Genomic DNA, 21,923 nt, shown 5'->3' on the forward strand with positions numbered 1-21,923 from the left:
GTGGGAGCTGGATGCGAGACTAAGGTTAGATGGCAGAGCCTAGGTAATCGAGACAGCAGGCAATCCAGAGTGCTGCTCTAGTGCTGGTCTGAAGCTTACTGAGGGCTGAAATACACCTGCAGGACATAGGTGTTTAAATAAAAGGATGACCTTCTGTTTCTGAGATGTGAACTCTGGTCAACATGGCATGTCTATTGCTGCCTTGTGGTGACTTCTCCCCAGATATCTGAGGACGTTGGCAAGTAAACATTCTTGGGGGCAGGGGATAGAGAAAGCAGAGCACTTTTTTATTCATCATCTGTGGAAATATCTGCAGGAAAGTTTGCCACAGTGGGTAATACAAAAGATGGTCCAGGGAGGGTCTTCCCAATTTCAGGATTCCTGGTGTTCAAGGGCTCATTTTTTGATACAGAAGTGCCTAGGTCCTCTGTCATGACACATTGAGCTTAAAAACAGTTTTCAGGTAAAGGCCATCTAAAGTGGGGTTTTTCCCCTTATTTGTGCTAACACTTCTTGCTTAGCTTTGTACACTTATGTCCTTTACAAATAATGTAAAAATATTCCAGTATGCGTCAGAAGAGATGTCACATAGACTTTCAGTTAAGAACATAAGAAGAACTCTGCTGGAACAGAGTAAAGGCCCATGTAGACCACTTTTATGTACTCACAGTGACCAACCAGATGCCTATGTAAAGCCTGTAAGTAGGACATGAGCAAGCACAACAGCATTCTCCCCACTTGTATTCCCCAGCAACTGTATCCAGAGTATTTCCAATACTGGGGATAGTACAGCCATTGTGACTAATAGCCATTGACAGCCTTGGGTTGTATTCCATTAAGTCCTACTCAGAATAGACCCACTGAAATTAATGAATCTAAGTTAAGGACTAGTACTGAATACTACCCCCTATTATCCATGAATTTGTCAAATTCCCATTTAAAGCTGATCAAAGTCACTATATCTTGTGGTAATGAATTCATTTACTGGATGAAGAAATGCTTTTGCCTGTCCTGAATCTCCAACTTTTCAGCTTCATTGGGTAACCCCAACTTCTAGTATTATGAGGGAGAAAGACTTCCCTCTATCCAATTTCTCCACACCCCTCTATCATGTTTCTCTTTCTTTCTAAATGAAAAACAAACAAAGCCAAGTTTTGTAACCTTTCTTTGTAGGGGAGTTGCTCCAGCCCCCTGATTATTTTGATTGCCCTTTTCTGCACCATTTCCAGCTTTAGATATGGTGTGGTGACCAGAACTGTACATAGTATACTTAGCATGGCAGCATCAAAGATTTAAAAACAATGAACTAGGCTTGTAACAATGTTTCTACAACAGAATGGAATAGTAAGAAGAATTTAAAATCACTGTAAATAACAGGCAGATTAACATAATTTTCTGTCACTTTTTAAACCACCTGTAAAAAGGAAGCACCTCCAAGTTATTAACCTGACCCTTTTGGGGATCTGTCTATCAATCAAAGGCTGATCACCATCTCCTGAGTCATCTGAATGATCTACCAACAGTACTGCCATCTTGTCTGAAACAAACTTCAATTTATTGGCCCTCATCCAGCCTGTTATTACAAACACTGGTTCAGCTCCTTCACAGCCTCACCTGAATTCATGAAGACTCATTTAAGCTATAGGACAAAATCAACATAATCTATGGACTGTAGCCGCATTCGTTAACCTGGGCCCCTCCAGGTCTTTGGGCTCTGAACAAAACATCTGGAGGGCACCATGTTGTTGAAGGCTAAACTATGGATTTGTTCCTAGTCCTTGCTTAATGTAAACATGAAATTCCTAGAAAATACAGGCGGGCCCCGCTGATACGGCAGGTTCCGTTCCGGACCCTCGCCGTAAAGTAGAACCCCATTGAGTATAATGGGGAGTGTCGTGTGAAAATGCCGCAAAAGCGGCTTTAAAACAGGGAATGAAAGTCGCCACATTAGCGGAACGCCGGTAAGCAAAGCGCTGGTAAGTGGGGCCCTACTGTAATCAGTAATTAACAAGACTGTTGGCACACTAAAATGGATGCCACTGAATGTCCATGGTAATATTGATTGTAATAGGTGATATGGCATGTACTGGATTAGGGATGGGATCAGTTGTCTGATTCCGGTTCGAAAGCATTCTGTCAACTTAACAGGCTGGCATGGGGTTCGAGTTCATTTTGTCCACTAGCCGCTGCTTTTTCCGATCCGTTTTTTCCCCTTGCAGAAAGGAAAAATCAATAAATGAAAGGAATTATTGATAAAGTTATTGTTCTTAATATCAAAATTTTAGAGGCAGATTTTTTTTTAAAAAAATACCTGTTTTCAAAAATAGCCACAGAAAATCACTACATAAAAATCTGATCCACAGTGATAGAGATTAAACAAATTAACAGAAAATTTGGTACCAAATCTAAATTGGGTGGAATTCTAGCACATCCCTATACTGGATTACTTTATTTATTTATTTTAACAGCAAAACCTTTCTTGGATCTACATTCCACAGGCAAAATCATCTGTAGGGTACCCACAGAGCTGTTCTGTAACTGAATACATTTGAGGTGGGGTAAAAGTGTAAAATATTTGTGTCCATCAAATGTCTGGTGAAAAATGGCACAGGCAGTGAAAACATTTGGCCTCTTCCTTTGTACTTCTTTATTAAAGCTGTTGGTGGTATTTTTGTTTCTGATTTAGGAAACTCTAGGAAAAGGTTGATGTGCTCAGTGTGCAATAAGAGGTGCTCTTCGGCAACAAATCTTCAAGAGCATCGAAAGGTCAGTAAAATGAAGGCTGACCCACAGCAGGTTGTGACTCTGCCAAGGAACAAGGCCATAGCGTATGGTCACTAGAGAGCTGTTGAATTTCAAAACTTTTTCATGATGACTAAAACAGTAATCTGCTTAGATCCTGAGGTTTTATTATTATAACCACAGTAAATTGAAATTAAAATGATTTTGTTTTTCTTTTCTTTGCTGTGAAAGTTTATTATATTTTCACTTTTCAGCTGTATTCTATAGAAGTATGCATTTGTTCTGGATCCATGAAACTTAAAACACTCTTAAGAATAATTTGATAGCTAGCAAAACCACATAAGGAATTAATTTCTTTCTACAGAACCCCTTCTTATACTGTTTGTATTACTAAAGGCTATTAGTACTAAGAGCAGCATATACTCTGCAACAACAAATGACTAGGATTTTGAAGAAAGAAAAAAGCCTAATGTTCTGACTTTAACAAATTACTGAAACTAAGCAAATAGGTATCTAAGCAAACATTTGTTTGGTATGCAAAATGCATTTTGCTTCTGTTAGTGGCAGAGAGAGACAAGGCTACACAGGACATGATATCCCTGATCCTGGAAATCTTGTTCAGAATACCTCTGGCATTTTGAAATTTTATTAGGTATTGCCAACACATTTCCAAGCCACTTAAGTACTCCTAAGGGCTGGAAACATCCTTGATTGTTTTGTTTTTTAAAATGAAATCCTGACTTCTCTATCCTATACCAAATTCTGCATTTGTGCTGTGTAAAGATTTTATATCAAAAAAGTCCATCCAAACTTTAGTTGACATGGCTGCATAAACTAAAACTCTTTTTGGAAGTATACTTTTGGTGTATAAGATTTGTTGCCTATGATGAAGACAGTTGTTGAAATTTCACTTCCAGACTTTTTGGTTTTTTGGCTGTTTTTGTTGGTGTCCTCCCTTAATTTTTGCTAGTGTTATTAATTGCCAGACTTTATGTGTTGTTATGCAGCAACACTAGGTCATAGGTTCTGTTATAAGAATCCCAGCAGCAGCATAAAAAACTCATCTCTCTGCAACTCAGCACTGTTGTTCCAATGCTTACTCTAAGCCATTGAATGCCAGTGACATGTACGGGGTTTTATTTCAGGGTAGGAGAGATTTTAGCTATATTTTCGTTGTATATAAATAGCTTTAGTGGGAGATTAGGGAGGTTATAGAGCAAATAAGGTAGATATTTTCAGATAGACTCTTATATTGATATTGCAAAGGGACATGGAACATCTTCTGTAGATAATCTTTTTAAAAAAATACTTTCTTTGCATTAATCTTTTGACTTTTTTATGAAGACATTTTTCAGATGGGAATGTTCATGTTATATCTAGCTGGAAATCACATAATTGGGTGGGAGCTCAGCACTCTTAAAACCTGGCTTTAAGATCCGGTCTTATAAGAAAAAAATGGCTGTTTCACAGAGATCCCTGAAAGCCATAGAAGAAGTCATGAATTAAGTATTCCTGTGACCTGCACAATTAAGTTGCACTTGAATCAATGGGACTTAGAGCATGTGGCGAACCAGCTGTGTGGTCGTGGGCTCATAAGTTGCTTCGAAAGGAGCCAGAATGGTTTTTCTGGCTGTGTTTTGAAGCGACACTGCCGTCTTCTGGCCTCACCTCCCTTCCCCACTGCTGCCTTCAAATCTTTCAGGACTGCCACAGCACAGTGTTGAACCAATCACTGTCCCTGGGTGGGCCTGCAACAAAGCGTTTTAATTGGCCACACTTGGAAGACAAAGGGGTCAATCTACCAATGATTTGCGAAACCTCCCTGAAGTGGAATTAAATAAAAATGCACTGGAGCTGATCTGAAAAGATTTTAAGAGCAATAAGGGGTGGAGTTTGACTAGTGTCATTTGCCCCCGTTTTGAGAAAAGAGGGGTAAAGATGCACTGGAACCAGCACACCAGTAAGTATGTCTCTACCCTATCATTGATCATAGAGGGTTCCATCATGTTGAACTTCTGCTGCATGAAGAATCATGCCAAATATAGATGATGTCTCAACAAGTCCACCTAAATACAGGTCTGCAGCAGCATGCAAAAATTCCACTTGAGTTTGTGGTAGCTGCCTTTCACAACTAGTTTGCCTTGTGGTTGTGGTGGTGGGTAATATCCTTTAAAGTTTAACCACATCAGGTTCATTGCTAATTCAGATATGCCTGTGGAAGATGCTGTAGTCTGGATAAGCCCTTAGGCTTGTTGTTCTGACTGAGCAAAGATCAAATTTTATTTTATTTATTTATTTAAAATATTTCTATCCCGCCCTTCTACCCTATAATAGGGTACTCAGGGCGGCTTACAAAAATAAAATCAAACATGTACATAATAAAATTGTAAACAGTAAAATCACAAAAAACATTAAAGTAAATTTAAAATACATAAAATACCATTAAAATGTGGCATATTGGCTTGATTGTTGAGCTTGGGTATGGCAAAGGTTCAATTCCCCACTGAGCTATTATCTTATTTAGTGGTCTTAAGAATATTCACTAATAGGCAAAAAACCTTGCGGTTTAAGAATGTACCTATAGCCCACAGATATTTCTACCAAACTTTAAAAAGCAGGGAAATTGGGCAGCTATAGTGAATGCACCAGGGGAGCAGGAGACCTGAACTCCTCTCTGAGATATTGTACTGCCCTACAAAGTTGTCAAAATGCAAACACAATTTGGGTTGGTCTTTCACAGTCCAATCCACTTGCTGTGTAGCTTGGAAGAATTTGGTAACATGTGCCTCTGAGCATATGGTGAGTGGTGGCAACACCTGCCATCTCCAAAGATGGAGAATTATATTTTTGTATGTTTGTTGGTGTTCTTCTTACTTTGCTTCTTTCCTGTGTTACTAATGTTTCTACAGAGAATCTGAACTAGAAAATTTTATTTCCCTCATTATTCATCCTAGAAATCTGTGTCAAATTTATTTTTATTAATTTCAAAGCCTTTTTATTGGTTAATGTCATATGATGGTGAAGATAGCCTTTTTTGTTTCAAACTGGAGGTTATGGTCTATTTCTATTTTGGGTGCAGTAACAGTTGGACCTGAAACTGCAGTTTAATGTAAAATCAGACTGATTCCAATATGCTGCTACTTTAGCAATGGCTCTAGTTGTTGGAAAAAAGAGGATGCATGTTTTCAGCCTGCTATGTTTAAACCACTTTATTTAAGGCAAGGTGTTCACAATCAATTAAAAACATAGAGCACACCTAGAATTTTGCTAGAATATATTTCACCTCCCACTGTTTTATCTTGTGCAAATTGAGACACTTCTGAGGTCCACTGGAAATTATTTTGCAGACGTCAGTGCCATTATTCCACAATTATGTTTGGAGTTTTTTTAGTATAAATTTTGCAAAGTGTTGCTGTACTTCACATATTCATAGAAACAAAAGCAAAAGAAAATGATTTCCTATAGAAAACTTAACTAAAATTGCAAAGTAAATCAGACATATTTAAAGTGACCATCTGAACTATATCAACTGTCTTAATAATGTTGCTTCCTCCCGGCTAAAACAAGATCAGCACAGGACATATCTTCTATTATTTGGGCTGATTACAGGAGTTGCCACCACTCACCATATGCTCAGAGGCACATGTTACCAAATTCTTCCAAGCTACACAGCAAGTGGATTGGACTGTGAAAGACCAACCCAAATTGTGTTTGCATTTTGACCAGTTTGTAGGGCAGTACAATATCTCAGAGAGGAGTTCAGGTCTCCTGCTCCCCTGGTGCATTCACTATAGCTGCCCAATTTCCCTGCTTTTTAAAGTTTGGTAGAAATATCTGTGGGCTATAGGTACATTCTTAAACCGCAAGGTTTTTTGCCTATTAGTGAATTTCCCTGCTTTTTAATCCGTGAGGTAAGAAATGGGATCCTGTGCAAGTTTGCTGAGAATGGATTGATCATTTGCATGCTTATTGAGTTCAGTGGGATTTACACACACACACCAGGCAATCATGCTTAGGATAGGCGAAACTGACCACAGGGGATGGGGAAGGGAGGAGAGGGAGGCGGGAGGGGTGGAAAGGCAGAGGGGAAGACTGGGAGGGGAGCAGGCAGGAGGGGGAGGGGAGAAGGAGGACAGATGTGGTCATTTGCATGTTTATTGATTATTGTAAGTAAAGTTTAATGTTGTAACCACAAGTCATAACATAAACATACAATAACACACTATAAAATACAACAACATTCAAGCAATAAAATAAAATTATACAATAAGATAATGAAAAAACATTAAATATAGGAAAAAAGGATTACAACAAGCTAAAACCAGAACTTAAGTATTTCTTTCTAAGTTTGAGTGAGAGCAGGGCAAAAGTAGCGACTTGGTTGCTAACAGTCGGAAACACATCTGCAAGAAGATAGTTCAGTTTTTCGACATCAGAACCCTTAAGTTCATCCACCATTAGTAATTTGGGCCTGATCACATTGTAAATTGGACAGTGGAGGGCATAATGGATAACATCCTCCATTTGACCAACGCCACAAGGACAGAGGCGTTGTTCGACAGGGAGCTTACGAAACCTCCCTTCAAGATATGCAGAGGGCATGGTCTGCAGGCGAAGGGATGTTAAAGCCCTTCTCAGTGGCGCATTGGTTATGTTAACCAGATATTGAGAAAGACTTCCGTGTTTTTTATAATGATAGTACCAAGTTGAAAATTTGGATGATTGTATCGCCATTGCGTCTTTGTTAGCATCCTTTTCAAAAAGCCAGTCTCTAATATTTTCTCTGTTCCACATACTAAGTTCTCCCAGAGATGGTAAGGAATATGTTTGTAAAATGGGTGACAAAAATTTGGTCCACTGGTTTCCAGCTGTGTAATGGAGAAAACAGAGTTTGGCAAGATGGGATTCTTGGAGGTTTTCTAATTTCCTATAGTGGCCCAACAATGCAAGATGTACTCTAACAGCGATGGAAGGTAGTCCTACCTCCATCCTTAAATAGGCAGCAGGTGTACCCTGGAGGAGGCCCAAGATCTTCCTTATAAAGTTATTTTGGACTACTTCCAATTGGGCTATGACCTTCTCGTCCCACCCCCAGATCTCAACCCCATACAACATCTGGGCTATCACTTTGCCTTGAAATATTTTAAGTGCAGGGGCTACCAATTGTCCTCCCTTAGCATAGAAAAATGACAAAATGGCACCTACTGTTCGCTGAGCAGTTACCAAGACATTAGATAAATGTACTTTCCACAAAAGGGACTTATGAAAGGTGATGCCCAGGTATTTAAAGGAGGGACACTGCTCAGTTAGTTGGGTATTAATTGTTCATCTATGTTTAATATTACTTTTGCCAAAAATTACTACTTTAGTTTTGTTGTAGTTTATCTTCAATTTTTCCATTTCACAGTATACAGTTGTCTGGCCAATAATCTTCTGAAGCCAATCTCAGTATAAGAAATAAGAGCCATGTCATCAGCATACATTAATATTGAGATTGTCTGTCCATTGAGCGAAGGGGAGAAAAAACTTTGTGACTTCATGGCCTCTACAATATCATTAATATAGAAATTAAATAAAAAGGGAGCAAGTAGACAGCCCTGTTTTACTCCTCTCTTCAATAAAATGGGGTCTGACAAGGACCCTTGTGGGCCCATTCTTACCCTAGCTGTAATATCGGTATATAATTCTATAATTAATCTAAGAAGGCGCTTATCAATATCTGTCCTAACTAATTTCTCCCATAATCGAGGCCTGTCAATGGAATCGAAGGCAGAGGAAAGGTCAATAAAAGCAACATAAAGATGTTTTGTATACCCGTTTGTATATTTCTGAATAAGGGCCTTCAAAATGGCACAGTGATCTATTGTACTATGTTCTTTTTGGAACCCTGCCTGTTCTGGATAAAGAAGTTGTGTTTCTACCTCCCAATCTTCTAATTTATTCAGAAGATGTCTAGCATAGAGCTTAGAAGAAATGTCTAGCAAACTAATTGGGCGATAATTAGCAGGTTCTTGCCTATTGCCCTTTTTAAAGATTGGGTATATTATACTTTGTTTCCAATGAGGGGGTACAATACATGTTTTATCTATTTCTGAAAAGAGTCTAGACAGGATAGGGACCCACCAAGAATCATTCATCTTGTATACCTCTGGAGGGATCATATCTTCTCCAGGAGCTTTTCCAAGGGCCAGGGCTGAAATCAGCTGCTTACACTCAGATTTTGTGACAGCTGGCCACTCTGGTAAAATGTTTAATTCAGTAGAGACTGTTATTGTCTCAGTATGTGAACAGCTATAAATGGAGGAAAAATATCAGGTCCAACTTTGTGCTGAAATGCATGCGTGGACATACCACTAGCCGCTAATTCCCAAAATTTCCTCTCATTTTTTTGAATTAAGCTTAGGCCAAGTTCCCTCCATTGGTCCCTATAATAAGATAACTTCTTTGTCTTTAATAGTTCCTTATATTGGGATCGAAATTGGATCAATAACTGAATCGAGGAATCTGTCCTTTCCTCTCTAACTTTCCTCGGTAATTTTCTCAAAGCTTGTCTTTTCTTTCTGCAGTCTTGGTCATACCATCCCTTCCTTACATTATTATTCCTCCTAGGATAACAGGTAGTAGTAAGTTGAGAGCTTAACGCACTATTAATTGAACTGAAAATATGATATACATTGGAGTTGGGTTGCAATGCGAGATGCCTTTGATTGAGCATCTGTGGGGTGTTAAAGAAAGCAAAGATTTTCTCACTGAGATTAAGGCTCCATCTAAGATGCTGTTTAGCCTGAATACCATCAATATTAAAGTGCCTCACAAGGGGTACGGCCTTAAAGGCCAAAAGGGTCAAAACCAAGGGTAGATGGTCACTCTCCGTTCTATTGTGAACATCAAAGGAGCTAATCTGAGAAAGAAGTGCACTGGCTCTTAGTGAGCTTAAAAAAGTATAATGCCTATTAGAACTATCAAAGTTGGAGCCATGGAGGCTATACAGCCTATGCTTAAAAGCCAGATTCAATAAAGATACCTCTTTTTGTTTAATAATTTGTCCATGGAGGACCAGGACAGATACCATTCATCTTCTGGACTAGATTGCGTCTTCCTAACATAACTACTTATATCTTTCCCAATTCTGGCGTTAAAATCACCAGCCAGAAGGATATTTGCATTTGGCAATATTTGTTCAGCTTTATCCAAGAGGGTTTGCAGGGAGGACCAGGCCTTAAGCCACAGATCTGGGTTCCAACCTGTTGGAAAATAAACGTTAATACAAATAATTAACCCAAAATATTTACTATCTGTCTGGACTGCCTGGATATGATCACAGTCTGACCAGTCCCTTTGTTGTATAATTCCTTTCATATCAGCTGAAATCAAAATTGATAACCCACCACTTGCTCTTCCATACGAGCCTAGTTTAGTGGCAGGAATATTATAGGAGCAAAATCCTGGCAAGAAAGGAGAAGAAGTATCCAGGCACCATGTCTCCTGTAATAAAACAATATTAAATTCTGACAGATACTGTTCAAAACAGGTATCCACCAATTTATTATGCCACCCAGCAATATTCCAAGAAATGGCTTTTATGAGACCTGGAGCCTTAGAAGCGAGTCAATTGGTGGCGTTCAAAATGTTGTGTTCTTGACTCGGGGCAAGAAGACATGCTGAAGATGTTGAGATGCTATTCTCATCAAGATGAAAATCATTAGCGGGCAGCAATTTTGGGCTATCAGTTAATTTGCAGTCTCCGGGTATGGCTAAATTTGCAGGCTGAGGATCTTGATTAAAATATACTCTTGTTATGGCTTCCTTCTGTCCAATTTTCTGATCTGGGTCCTCAGGTAGTACAGAGTATAGCAAGTTGTCATTATCTGGAACGGAACAGGATGGAGTCAATTTGGGCTGTTTTGAAATGGAAAGGCATGTGAGTTTACTGGAGTGTGGGTTGTTTTCCTTCTTTAACGAAGTTGTTTGACTGTCAGATTCAGAAGATTTATAAAAAATTTCTGCAGAGTTGCTGTCAGGTAAAAAGTCCAAAGATGTCATGTCAATCAGAGGTTTAGCTGAAGCTCGTGTTAGCAGCAGTGTTTGTTTTAGTTCATCCAATCTTCTCAGTATTTCTTCTTGTTCACAGTTTGGTAGGGCTTCAAAAGAGTTAATTAGTCCTGTTTCTAAAGCTTCATCAGTGCCAATTATTTCTTGCATCGTTTCAATATGTGTGTATTTAAGCCATGTCTTGTCAAGGACGCTAAAGGTACTAGGTTACTGTGGTTTTTATCATTTGGCACGTTGCCCGTAGCACAAGGCAGAGGAGTATCTGCTTGAGATGTTAGACCAAAAAGTGCAGTCCTTTTTTCATCTCGGAAAACATGCAGTGGGTATATTTGAAAAGTAGAAAGAAAAACTTTCATTTTGAGCAGCATGCAGGGAATGGTGGGATGGTTAAAAGACAATAAAATTCGTTTGTAGCCTGTGATACTAGGAAGCCATTCAACTACACTCAGGTCAATCGAATAATGCTGGCATCGAAGAAGTGAGCTAAGTGATAGAATAATTGCTCTTTTAGTAGACCAGCGTCCAGTGTTAAATCTGTTGAGGTTAATCCTTAAAACAACTTGGTTTGTTTGAAGTATGCGGTTGTGCTTGTATGGGCTTGTCCCTTTAATAGGAGGTGAGACTGTAAGCTCTGCCTGTTTTTGGTTGACCTTGGCAATCTTAGTTTGTTCTTCTGAACATTTTTGTTTCCTTTGATTGTCCTTAAACAAATTCGAGTTGGTGCCGATATTTTGAGTTACTTTAAAAGCTGCTAGCTTGTCTCCATAACTTTGCACAGAAGATTCAAAGGCTGTTTTTAAAGAGTCCACCTTTGTGTTAATGGAAGTTAGATATTCAAAAATTGAGATTACAGTTTGTGCAGTTAGTAAACATTGTTTAGCTGCAAAACTTGTTGTAAATTCCTTTAGTGATTGCTTAACTTGCTCTTCTCCCATCAGAGATGTATTAGCAATGGGGGAAGGTAGAGAAGACAGAGGTTCAATCAGATGGTTTGATTCCTCATACAAAGTAGAGGTCAACTCTAATAGTTGTTGTTTTTCAATTTCTGTTTCCAAATCCCAGTTCAGAGCATTATAACTGTTGGAAGTGGGGATGGAATAGAGAGGGTCTATTTTGTTATTATTTTTACTCACAGTTTTCTTGTCCTTCACATAGTCCTCAATTTTTGGCTGCTTTGTAGGTTTGGATAGAATGTGAGCACCTGGGCTGGTCCTGTTGCGTTTCTTGTTTTTCCCCATTGCTTCAGCGTCGAGGTGTCGTAGCTAAAGCCGGTATGATGTTTTTAGAACTTAGTGTTCAAATTTAGAATATCTCTTGCAAGAAATGTGTTTGTAAAAATAAAACTAGATAAAATTTAAGGAGTGTAGCTAGGCTATTTATAAAATAAATAAAACATTTAAAATCTCATGTGCTCAGTAAAAAGCTGCTGCTCCGTCACCATCTTAGAAACCTCCCCTATTGATTATTGAGTTCAGTGGGATTTACTCCCATGCAATCATGCTTAGGATAGGTAAAACTGACTGGGGGGGAGGGACGGAGGGCTGGAGTAGGCAGGGAAGGCGGAAGAAGGAAGAGGGGAGGAGAAAGGGAGAGGAAAGGGGAAGGAGGGAAAAGGCAGGTCTGATCATTTGTATGATTATTGAGTTGAATCGGATATACTCCTATGCAATCATGATTAAGATAGGTAAAACTGACCAGGCTGGGCCTGCCAACCAAGATGTCTTCTGTATCTTTCACAGTTGGGCAGGGGGAAGGGACAATTCTACCTTGTGGTTTTTCCCATTACAATGTTGCAAGAACACCGGCACTTGGCTGACTTTCTCTTCTCCTAAAGATACAGGATCAGTCTCAGGCCCTGAACCTGGCAATCCTACCTCCCACCCAAATTTAAAACAAAGCTGTCCCTGGCCACATCCACACCAGGCCTCTATTACACTTTGGACAATCATTATTTATTTATCTATTTATATACCGCTCCATAGCCGAAGCTCTCTGGGCGGTTTACAATAAATAAAAACATTAAAAACAAATATACAAATTTAAAAACACATCTTTTAAAAACAATTTAAAACAATTTATCATGGCTTCTCTCAAAGCAATGGCTCAAAGCCAATCATGGCTTCTCTCAAAGAATCCTAGGAAGTGTAGTTAGTGAAGGGTGCTGAGAGTTGCTAGGAGACGCCCTGTTTCTCTCACAGACCTTCAGTCAGAGTGGCTGACTGTTAAACCATTCTCTCAGGGGAATAGGAGTCTCCTCTCAGCACCCTTCACAAACTACACTTCCCAGGAGTCTTTGAGGGAAGCCATGACTGTCTCAAGTGAAGTCAAGTCTGGTGTGGGTGTGGCCCTCTTATTAGCCAAACCCAGCAGCTATGAGGCTTTTAGAACACTGACAGTTGGTCCTTACTGAGCATGCTCCGCGCTATGATTGGGTCCCAGCCAAAATTTATTAAATTAATTAAAAATCAGCCAGGCATTTTTTAAACTTTCAAACTGCAGCAGATGAAGGTCAGAGTATGGGGCAATGTCAGTATTAGGATTACAGGTACTCTGTGAACATGGCTGATTTTTAATGAATGACAACAGATTATAACTCTCAGAGAAAAAAGTCCAAAAGGGCTCTGAGGTTTTTCTCTCTCTTTTTACACTTTGAACTGTCTATTCTCTCTGACTGTTTTGTGTATCGCCATGAAAATTGACAGGGTTGTTAAGCAAGCGTTTCTGAGTTCAGGACTATAAGTTATGTAAGGTTTTGTTTTGAAATGAGCTTATGGGAAGCATCAGAATGGCATGGGGGTATTTTCCATTTAACATTGCGGAATGCGAAAAATTCCCGCTGACTATAGTATACAGCCACTCTCGTGGCTGTATAATAAAACATGAAGCTGCCTGATACTGAATCATATCATTGGGCCCTCTAGACCAGTCTTCTTCAACCCTGGGTCTCCTGATATTGTTGGACTACAACTTCCATCATCCCTGATCATTGGCTAAACTGACTGGGGATTATGGAAGTTGTAGTCCAACAATATCTGGGGACCCAAGAACTCTGATCTAGCCAATACTACAACACTGGGGAAGTTTTGGGCCTCCAGACATTGTAGGACTACAACTCCCATCTTCCCTGGCTATTGGCCATGTTGGCTGGGACTGATGGGACTTGGGAGTCCAACAACATTTGGAGGGCCAAATGTCCCCTAGCCTTGTAGTACTATTTGCTTTGTCTAGCAACTGTAGTCTTCAAGGTCTCAAGCACAGCTATTCCAGGCCCTAAAATGACGATGTCAGGGATGCGGGGTTAGGACCTTGGGTGGGCAAAGCTTGTGCCCTACCACTGGTTCTTGTCACTTGAACACACGATGTCTACTGAAAACTTCCTTAAAATTCAGACTCATGAAAATTCATTTATTGCCACTGCGGGCATTATCACATACTAATTTATGTTTCGTCAGAACTTCCAATGAAGGAACTCTTTCACATTTTAAATATTGTGTATATTTGGTTTGCCCTTCAAAGGCAAAGAACTGGTCCAAGCCCAGGAACAGTTTTTGGAGGATGGCGCTAAAGAATGACAATTCTCCTGTGCATGGAAAGATGATATCAGGTGGGTAACTAGCTCCACCTAGTGGCTGAAGGCAAAAGAGTACTGCTGACGTTTTACTGTAGGTCCGTTCCCAGTCTGCGCCTGCTCCGTCCGCAGTTTTTCTCTTTTGCCTTCACCGAATCTGGTTGATTCCTCTCTGTCTCCGTCGGTTCAGGCTTGTATTGTTTGTCTTTTAAGTCTTACCTGTTGGTTTCTGCTGTTTCTTGCCCTCAGTATATGTTTTGTCTTCCCCTGCTGTTTAAAATTTAAAGTTTAAAAACAAAAAAGCTCCTTGTGTCTTTCCTCTGGTTTTTTCTCGGTGGCGAGGAGCATTCAGCCCCTCCCCACAGCTCCTGGGGCCGTTGGCCTCTTCAGGCTCCCTCCCCAGCCGAATTTGCTACCGTTCCTCCTAGTCAGCAACTCATAGTGTCGGCAGCATTAGCCTTAGAGGCGAATTTCACCGGAGCTCGGAACTCAGGCCCACGCCTTGGATTTTCGCGCTCCCTTTCAAGCGGCTTCGTTTTCCCTGCTTCATAGCGGGGAGGGGCAGACGCACAGACGCCATAGCAGGTCGGCGGCAACAGCTTCTAATCTTTCTGCTTTACCTAGCCGCTTATTAGACAGCGTTGTCAATCATTACCAGCGGGAGCCTTCCATTCATATTTTCATTAACCCCGTAAGTCCCACAGTGTGTGCCCGCTATGGGGAAAGCCACACACAAAACAAAGCACCTCTCAAAGGGGTCGAAAGTGCTTCCCCGCAAGCCAGCAACAGGTGCAGTGCCAGAACTCAGTCCCATCCTGGGATCAGAGCAGGCTCATTCTTCGGGGGATCATTCTGAAACAGTGGTGGCCCGCCCCTCTACCGTCAGGCATGAGGTGGCTGAGGCTCAGGTTTTGGCGGGCAGGGTGGCTTCAGAAGGCAGGATTCCTGTTCCACATAAGGGAACCTGTAGAGAAGGTCAAGATTCCTACCACCACTCAAGGGACCAGAGGGACCTGGAACCCCTGTCTGATGGGGAAGGTGGCCAGTCTCACCCTTCCTTAGATGCTATTTTTTCTAACAACTCCTTGCCCGAGGCCTTCACAGGGTTTTTGGAGGAGCCAATCCCTGTCCAACAAATTCATGATGCTGGTGGGCACAGGCTTTATCCATCTCACACTCAAGCTCGCCCTATTCAGCTGCAGCTTTCAGCACATTCAATTCAGCAATTAAAAGAACAGCTTAAGGATGTCCTTTTAATGGATCTGACTAGAGATTTGTCTTCTCAAACTGCATCAGGCTCACAACCCTCAAGGCACCCGAGGGCGAACACACGCCCTTCCCCGGGCCGCACATCCCCAGACCCCTATGCTGCATCGCAGGGCAGACACCTTCAGCTCCCAGAACAGGAGCTTATAGACACAGAAAATGACTTGATTGTGTTGGATGAAGAGGAATGGAGTGGGGAATCAGAATCTGAGGAGATTTTATCTACTAGAATATTTCAAGAGGCTCATTTCCTTCCTCTGCTATGCAAAGCGATGGAGGCTCTTACCCTCACCTCTACAGAGGATCCTCCTACTCCACCCTCCTCGAGAGTCTCAGCAGTATGTCCAGATCCAAAGCCTAGGTCTAGAGTATTGAAGCTTCCTTCTCTTCTCCCCAAGGTGCTCAAATCAGAATTTGACATTCCCTTGCAATTCAAAAAATCAGTTTCGGTAGCCAACAAATATTATACACTGGAACAACCGATCATGGATAAGCTGAAAGTCCCGCTCATAGACGCGCCTATAGTCAATCTGTTGAACCCATCATTGAATCCTAAAGACTCAGACGCTCACCTTAAGGATCCTACTGAGCGCAAGATGGACCAGGGACTTAGAAGAGTGCACGAGGCTAGTGCGCTTTCAATCAGGGCAGCAGTTTCTGTGTTTGCTCGAGCCTCCCTACTGTGGTTGGAAGACCTGCTAGATGGCCCACAGCAGGATGCAGCCCGGATACGCAAATCTCTGCTGAAGGTCTCTCGGGCAGTTACCTTCATGGCAGATGCGTCAATGGATGCCATGCAGTTTGCAGCTAGGTCTCTCACTGCAGGGATCTTCACGCGAAGGACCCTTTGGCTTCGACATTGGGATGCAGACCCTGCAGCTCGTTCGAATCTTGCCTCGGAACCCTACGTGGGTGGCAAATTATTTGGGGACACTGCCCTCGCCAACATATTAGAAACCAAGGAAAAGAAAAAGTCCATGCCATCCACCAGAAAAAGGGAGGATGGAAGGACCTTTCGCCGCTCATTCCATCCATATCACTTGTCGCAGTCCTTTTGGGGCTCACGTCCCTTTGGAAGACAGAAGGACGCCCGCTCCAGCTGTCCCTTCTGGAACAGACAGCGCAACCAACTTAAGTCCCAGCAACACCTCCCAGGTCGATCCGGCCTTGCATCCCAGGCACGTGGAAACAGAAATCAGTTCTGACGCCTCCACCTTGCCGGTGGGAGGCCGTCTCCAACGCTTTGCTCACCGATGGGAGGACCTATCCTCCGATCGCTGGGTCCTCCGCACTCTTCAATACGGCCTTCACCTGGAGTTTTCCTCCACCCCCCCGGCGAGATTCCTTCCATCCCCTCTGTCAGCAAATCCACACAAAAGGGGCAAAGTTTTGAGATCAGTTTCCCATCTCCTACACATGGCAGCTATCGAGGCAGTACCTCCAGGGGAGAGGTTCCTGGGAAACTACTCTCTGTTCTTCACCGTCGACAAAAAAGACGGTTCATCCAGGCCAGTATTAGACCTCAAGACTCTAAATTGCTTCATAAAGTACCGCAAATTTCGGATGGAGACCTTACTTTCCATCAAAGAAGCGCTGAGGCTAGGGGACTTCCTCTCATCTATCGACCTGAAGGAAGCCTACCTGCACATTCCAATTTTTCCCCCTCACAGAAGGTATCTGCGCTTCGCGGTGGGACAAGACCATTATCAGTTCAGGGCCATGCCCTTTGGCCTGTCATCCGCTCCCAGGACATTCACCAAGATAGTGGTTACCCTGGTGGCACACCTCAGGACACAGGGGATTCATATTTTTCCTTATCTGGACGATTTTCTGATCCGCTCACCATCGTTACACAAAGCATGGGAGGACCTCCCTGTCACCCTGACCTGTCTAAAGGATCACGGTTTCCTGATCAACGAAGCCAAGAGTCATCTCTTTCCGTCCAGACGCATCACACATTTGGGAGCGACTATAGACTCTCAAAATGGCCTCATTACGCTATCTTCAGACAGGATCAGCAAGATCCGCAAAGTGGTGTTGCATGTCCTATCCTCCACCTCTGCAGACCTGATGGAGTTGGCAGCACTTCTCGGTTTGATGGTATCCACGTTCCAAATGACGCCATGGGCACATCATCATTCCCGCACTCTTCAGTGGGCGCTGCTGCCATTCCAGAACGACATAGCGTCCAGGCACCACCGCATGGTCGCTCTGTCGCCACAGGTTCATCAGTCGCTGTTCTGGTGGACCCAAGAGCTCAACCTGACGCGAGGCGTCCCTTTCCAGGATCCACTCCACACCCTGATAACGTCCGATGCCAGCTTATCCGGATGGGGAGCCATCTGCGACGGGCAGATGATTCAAGGCACGTGGTCGGCTCAGGAATCCGCACTGCCGATCAACCTACTCGAACTACGCACAGTTCGTCTGGCCCTCAGGCACTTTGCGAACACCAGACGGTTAGGGGCAGTGCTTGTCAGAACAGACAACGTGTTGGCCAAATCGTATTTAAACCGTCAGGGAGGCACACGCTCCCTCATTCTTCAGAAGGAGGCCTTCCTCCTCTTCCAGTGGGCGGAGCCCAATATCATATCGATAGCGGCAGAATACCTCAAGGGGGAGGACAACAGCCAAGCGGACTGGCTCAGTCGGGAGAAGCTGATTCAAGGAGAATGGAGACTTCACCCATAGTCCTTTCGTCAAATAGTGGAACGTTTTGGCCACATTCAAGTAGACCTCTTTGCCACCAGTGCCAATCGGCAGGTGCAGAGGTTCTTCTCCCGATACGCGTCACCAGGCGCGGAAGGGATAAATGCCTTGACTTCCCAGTGGCCTCCGGGTAGTCTATATGCATTTCCTCCAATTCCAGTGATTTCCAGGGTACTCAAAAAACTTCGTGCCGAAAGGACAGCACTTCTATTGGTGGCTCCATGGTGGCCAAGGAGACCTTGGTTTCCAGACCTTCTCGACCTGTCGGTGGAACCACCATGGAAGATTCCAGCGCGAACGGACCTGCTCTCTCAGGGACAGCTCCAGCACCCAGACCCAGAGTGGTGGGCACTTCATGTCTGGAACTTGAACGGAAGAGACTCTTGAAAAGAGGCATCTCTCCGCAAGTAGTAGAAACCATGATGGCTTCTAGACGCCCATCCATGCTCAGAATTTATGAAAGCACTTGGAAGGCCTTCTCATCCTGGTCGCAGAAACAAGGGGTTCTTCCTCGAAAGGCGGGAGTAAAAGAAATCTTGTCCTTCCTGCAAGATGGCGTATCTTTGGGTCTCAGACCAAACACCCTGAGGCGCCAAGTTTCAGCCTTATCGGCAACCCTCTCCAGATCCCCGGATAAGCCAATCGGATCTCACCCCTTCGTCAAGCGTTTCCTCAGGGGAGCAATGATAACTGCACCTCCTACGGTGCATCGCTACCCAACTTGGGATCTGCATAAGGTTTTGTCAGCCCTTCAAAAACCTCCGTTCGAACCCCTGAGTCAAGTTTCTCTCCGTCTTCTTTCCTTTAAGGTCTTGTTTCTCGTGGCCATTACTTCGGCCCGTCGAGTGTCTGAATTGAATGCCCTGTCTGTCCATAAAAATTTTTGTGTATTCCATAAGGATAGAGTAGTCCTCCGTACTGTCCCTTCCTTTCGTCCCAAAGTGTTGTCTGCCTTCCATTGTCAGCAGGAGCTGGTCTTACCATCCTTCTGTCCAAATCCTGTCCATCCTTTAGAAAAAGCCTGGCACTCTCTTGATGTGAGAAGAGCCCTTAAAGTTTATATTTCCAAGACTAAATCATTTCGGAAAACAGTTAATTTGTTTATCTCCTTTCACCCAAAATCCATGGGGAATAAAGTCACCACATCTACGCTAGCCAGGTGGATCAAGGCATGCATTTCCTTGGCATATGCCTCTCTGAGATTATCCCGGCCCGCCAGGTTGGTAGCTCATTCTACTAGGGCGGCGGCCACATCAGCGGCCTTTTCCCATAATGCCTCTCTGGGGGAGATATGTAGGGCAGCCGCGTGGGCCACTCCCAATACCTTCATTAAACATTATAAAATACACTCCTATGCTTCAGCCGAGGCAGCCTTTGGTAGGAGGGTGCTACAGCATGTCCTCTCAGATCACTAGTACCCATAGCCCAGCAGTATTCCCACCCTACATGGGTCAGCTTTGGTATGTCCCACCTGATATCATCTTTCCATGCACAGGAGAAGAGACATTTGGTCTTACCGTGAAATCGGTCTTCTCTGTGCATGTCAAAGATGATATCAGGGCCGCTCCCTGTGACAGCTGGGCTGCCTGTCCAAGCGCTGTTAGACCTTGAGCAGAGAGTGTATGAGTACTGTTGTCTTGTCTTTTTGTGGTATTATTTCATTTCTTTCGGTGGGCTTGTTATTAAAAAACTGCGGACAGAGCAGGCGCAGACTGGGAACGGACCTACAGTAAAACGTCAGCAGTACTCTTTTGCCTTCAACCACTAGGTGGAGCTAGTTACCCACCTGATATCATCTTTGACATGCACAGAGAAGACCGATTTCACGGTAAGACCAAATGTCTCATCTCTTTCATAGACATAGACATATAACTGTTAATTCCTGCATAAAGCCCAGAACTAGCCAGCTATTTAGAATTCAAAGTTTGAAGGTCAGATCATATTGCTTGGATTGGTGAATCTCTTTACGAGCTTATAGTATTAACTGAGTTCTAAGGAACAACATTCAGGCAGAGTCTCTCAAGAACTACCCAAACTTTGCTTATGTAAATATTTGAGAGAATGTTTCTTGTTCTGTAGTTATTCTTTCCTTTTTCCTCTTAATTTTCTCTCAGTTCAGCTTTTTGGCTTTGGGCACATATAAGGTGTGTTGTTGGTTTTTTCTCAGGACAAAGGACACTTTTATGCTCACCAAACCACTAGATTAGGGGGCACATGCCCGTGATTGACGGAGCAACAGGGTAAGCCATTAGCTTCACTAACCCTACATTCGTTTTAAGCCCCTTTTGAACCACCGATAGGGTTGCCATATTCCAGTTCCACAAATCCGGGCAGGTTAATTTGCATATTATGCAAATTATTTGCATATTATTTGCATACTATGCAAATATTTGCATATTAATATTTGGATTGTCCAGTTGTTTTGTTTTTGTGCCTAGGAATTACCACCAAAAACTGGGGAAAGATGTGAGAAATCTTTTTTTTTTAAGCAACATTTTCAGCCTTAAATGCCTAGACTCTAGTTTCCAACACTATGGAGTATTGATTGATTCATTAAGAGAATTTATATCCTGCCCTTTTGCTGTTAAAAACAGAGCTCAGCACAGCTTACAAATATAATAAAAACAATAAAAATACACAATCAATATAAAAACATAATAAAAACACAAAATAGCAACAAACATAAAGTAAGTCAGGGCAGCAGCACGGTTAACCATAACATATACAATATATTTCAGAGATGTGGTGGGTGGAGAAAAACAAGCCAAAATGTTAGGAAAAGGAGTCTTTCACACCACATGCTCAGTTCTAAATACTGTTGCAGCAAGTTTTATAAGTTCCTCCAGTATTCCACTGGTGCAGGCACTCAGACATTCAAAGTATCTGTATGTTTCTTAGGTTTTATAAAAGCAGAGCTTTGCTTAACTCAAAATTTCTCAACCACATCTACACAGGTTCCACCTCCATACTCAAAATGAAACTGGGCCTGGAAGTGTGCAACAACCCCACACAAACCTTGCTAATTAGATTACCAATGCCAGGATGTCTGTCTTATCAACTACTCTCCTGCTCCCCGGGCATCCTGAAAGACCCAGTCCTGGGCTCAGAAAGAAAATAAATATCTGGTCCTCTTCAAAGTATTGATAAGCCTCTTGTTTTAATTGAAATAATAATTATAAATTCTTGTTCTTATCACTAATGGGAGTTAATTATCTTGCATATGCTGCTGTTGCTTCTATGGCTGTAACGGAGTGAGGTTAAAGATAAGTGAAATGCAAACAGGAAAAAAAAACACAGAAGGCAGTAACACTTTCCTAAATGTAATACCATACCAACCACAACAAGATTCCTATGAGTAAGGCAAAAAACTAAGCATCTCACAACCAGTCAGGATTCCTAACCAAAAACCAAAAATATGATAAATGAAGAAATATGTATATAAGCCTGACTATCAAATATATTTATTATTTACACAAACTGTAAAGATATTTATAGCGCAATCCTAAGTTTATTTATTCAGAAGCAAGTCCCAGCGTATTCAGTGGGGCTTACTCAAACAGGGACAAAACAGCAACCTCAAGTGATA

The 21,923-nt window shown here is 42.3% G+C and overlaps 1 protein-coding gene across 4 annotated transcripts in view; it reads left to right on the forward strand.

Annotated features, from left to right (window-relative positions):
* The window catches only part of PRDM5 (PR/SET domain 5), a 186,725-nt gene that overhangs the window by 63,783 nt on the left and 101,019 nt on the right, over positions 1 to 21,923 (forward strand). For all 4 annotated transcript variants that reach the window (XR_009757961.1, XM_061585206.1, XM_061585207.1 and 1 more), the window contains exon 8: positions 2,687 to 2,766. Coding sequence is in view for 3 of the 4 variants with exons in the window: in XM_061585206.1 (XP_061441190.1) it covers positions 2,687 to 2,766 (80 nt within the window). In the remaining variant the exon portion in view is untranslated. The remainder of the gene's footprint in view (positions 1 to 2,686; positions 2,767 to 21,923) is intronic.

Source organism: Rhineura floridana, chromosome 9 (assembly GCF_030035675.1).
Source record: "Rhineura floridana isolate rRhiFlo1 chromosome 9, rRhiFlo1.hap2, whole genome shotgun sequence".
NCBI lineage: Eukaryota > Metazoa > Chordata > Lepidosauria > Squamata > Rhineuridae > Rhineura > Rhineura floridana.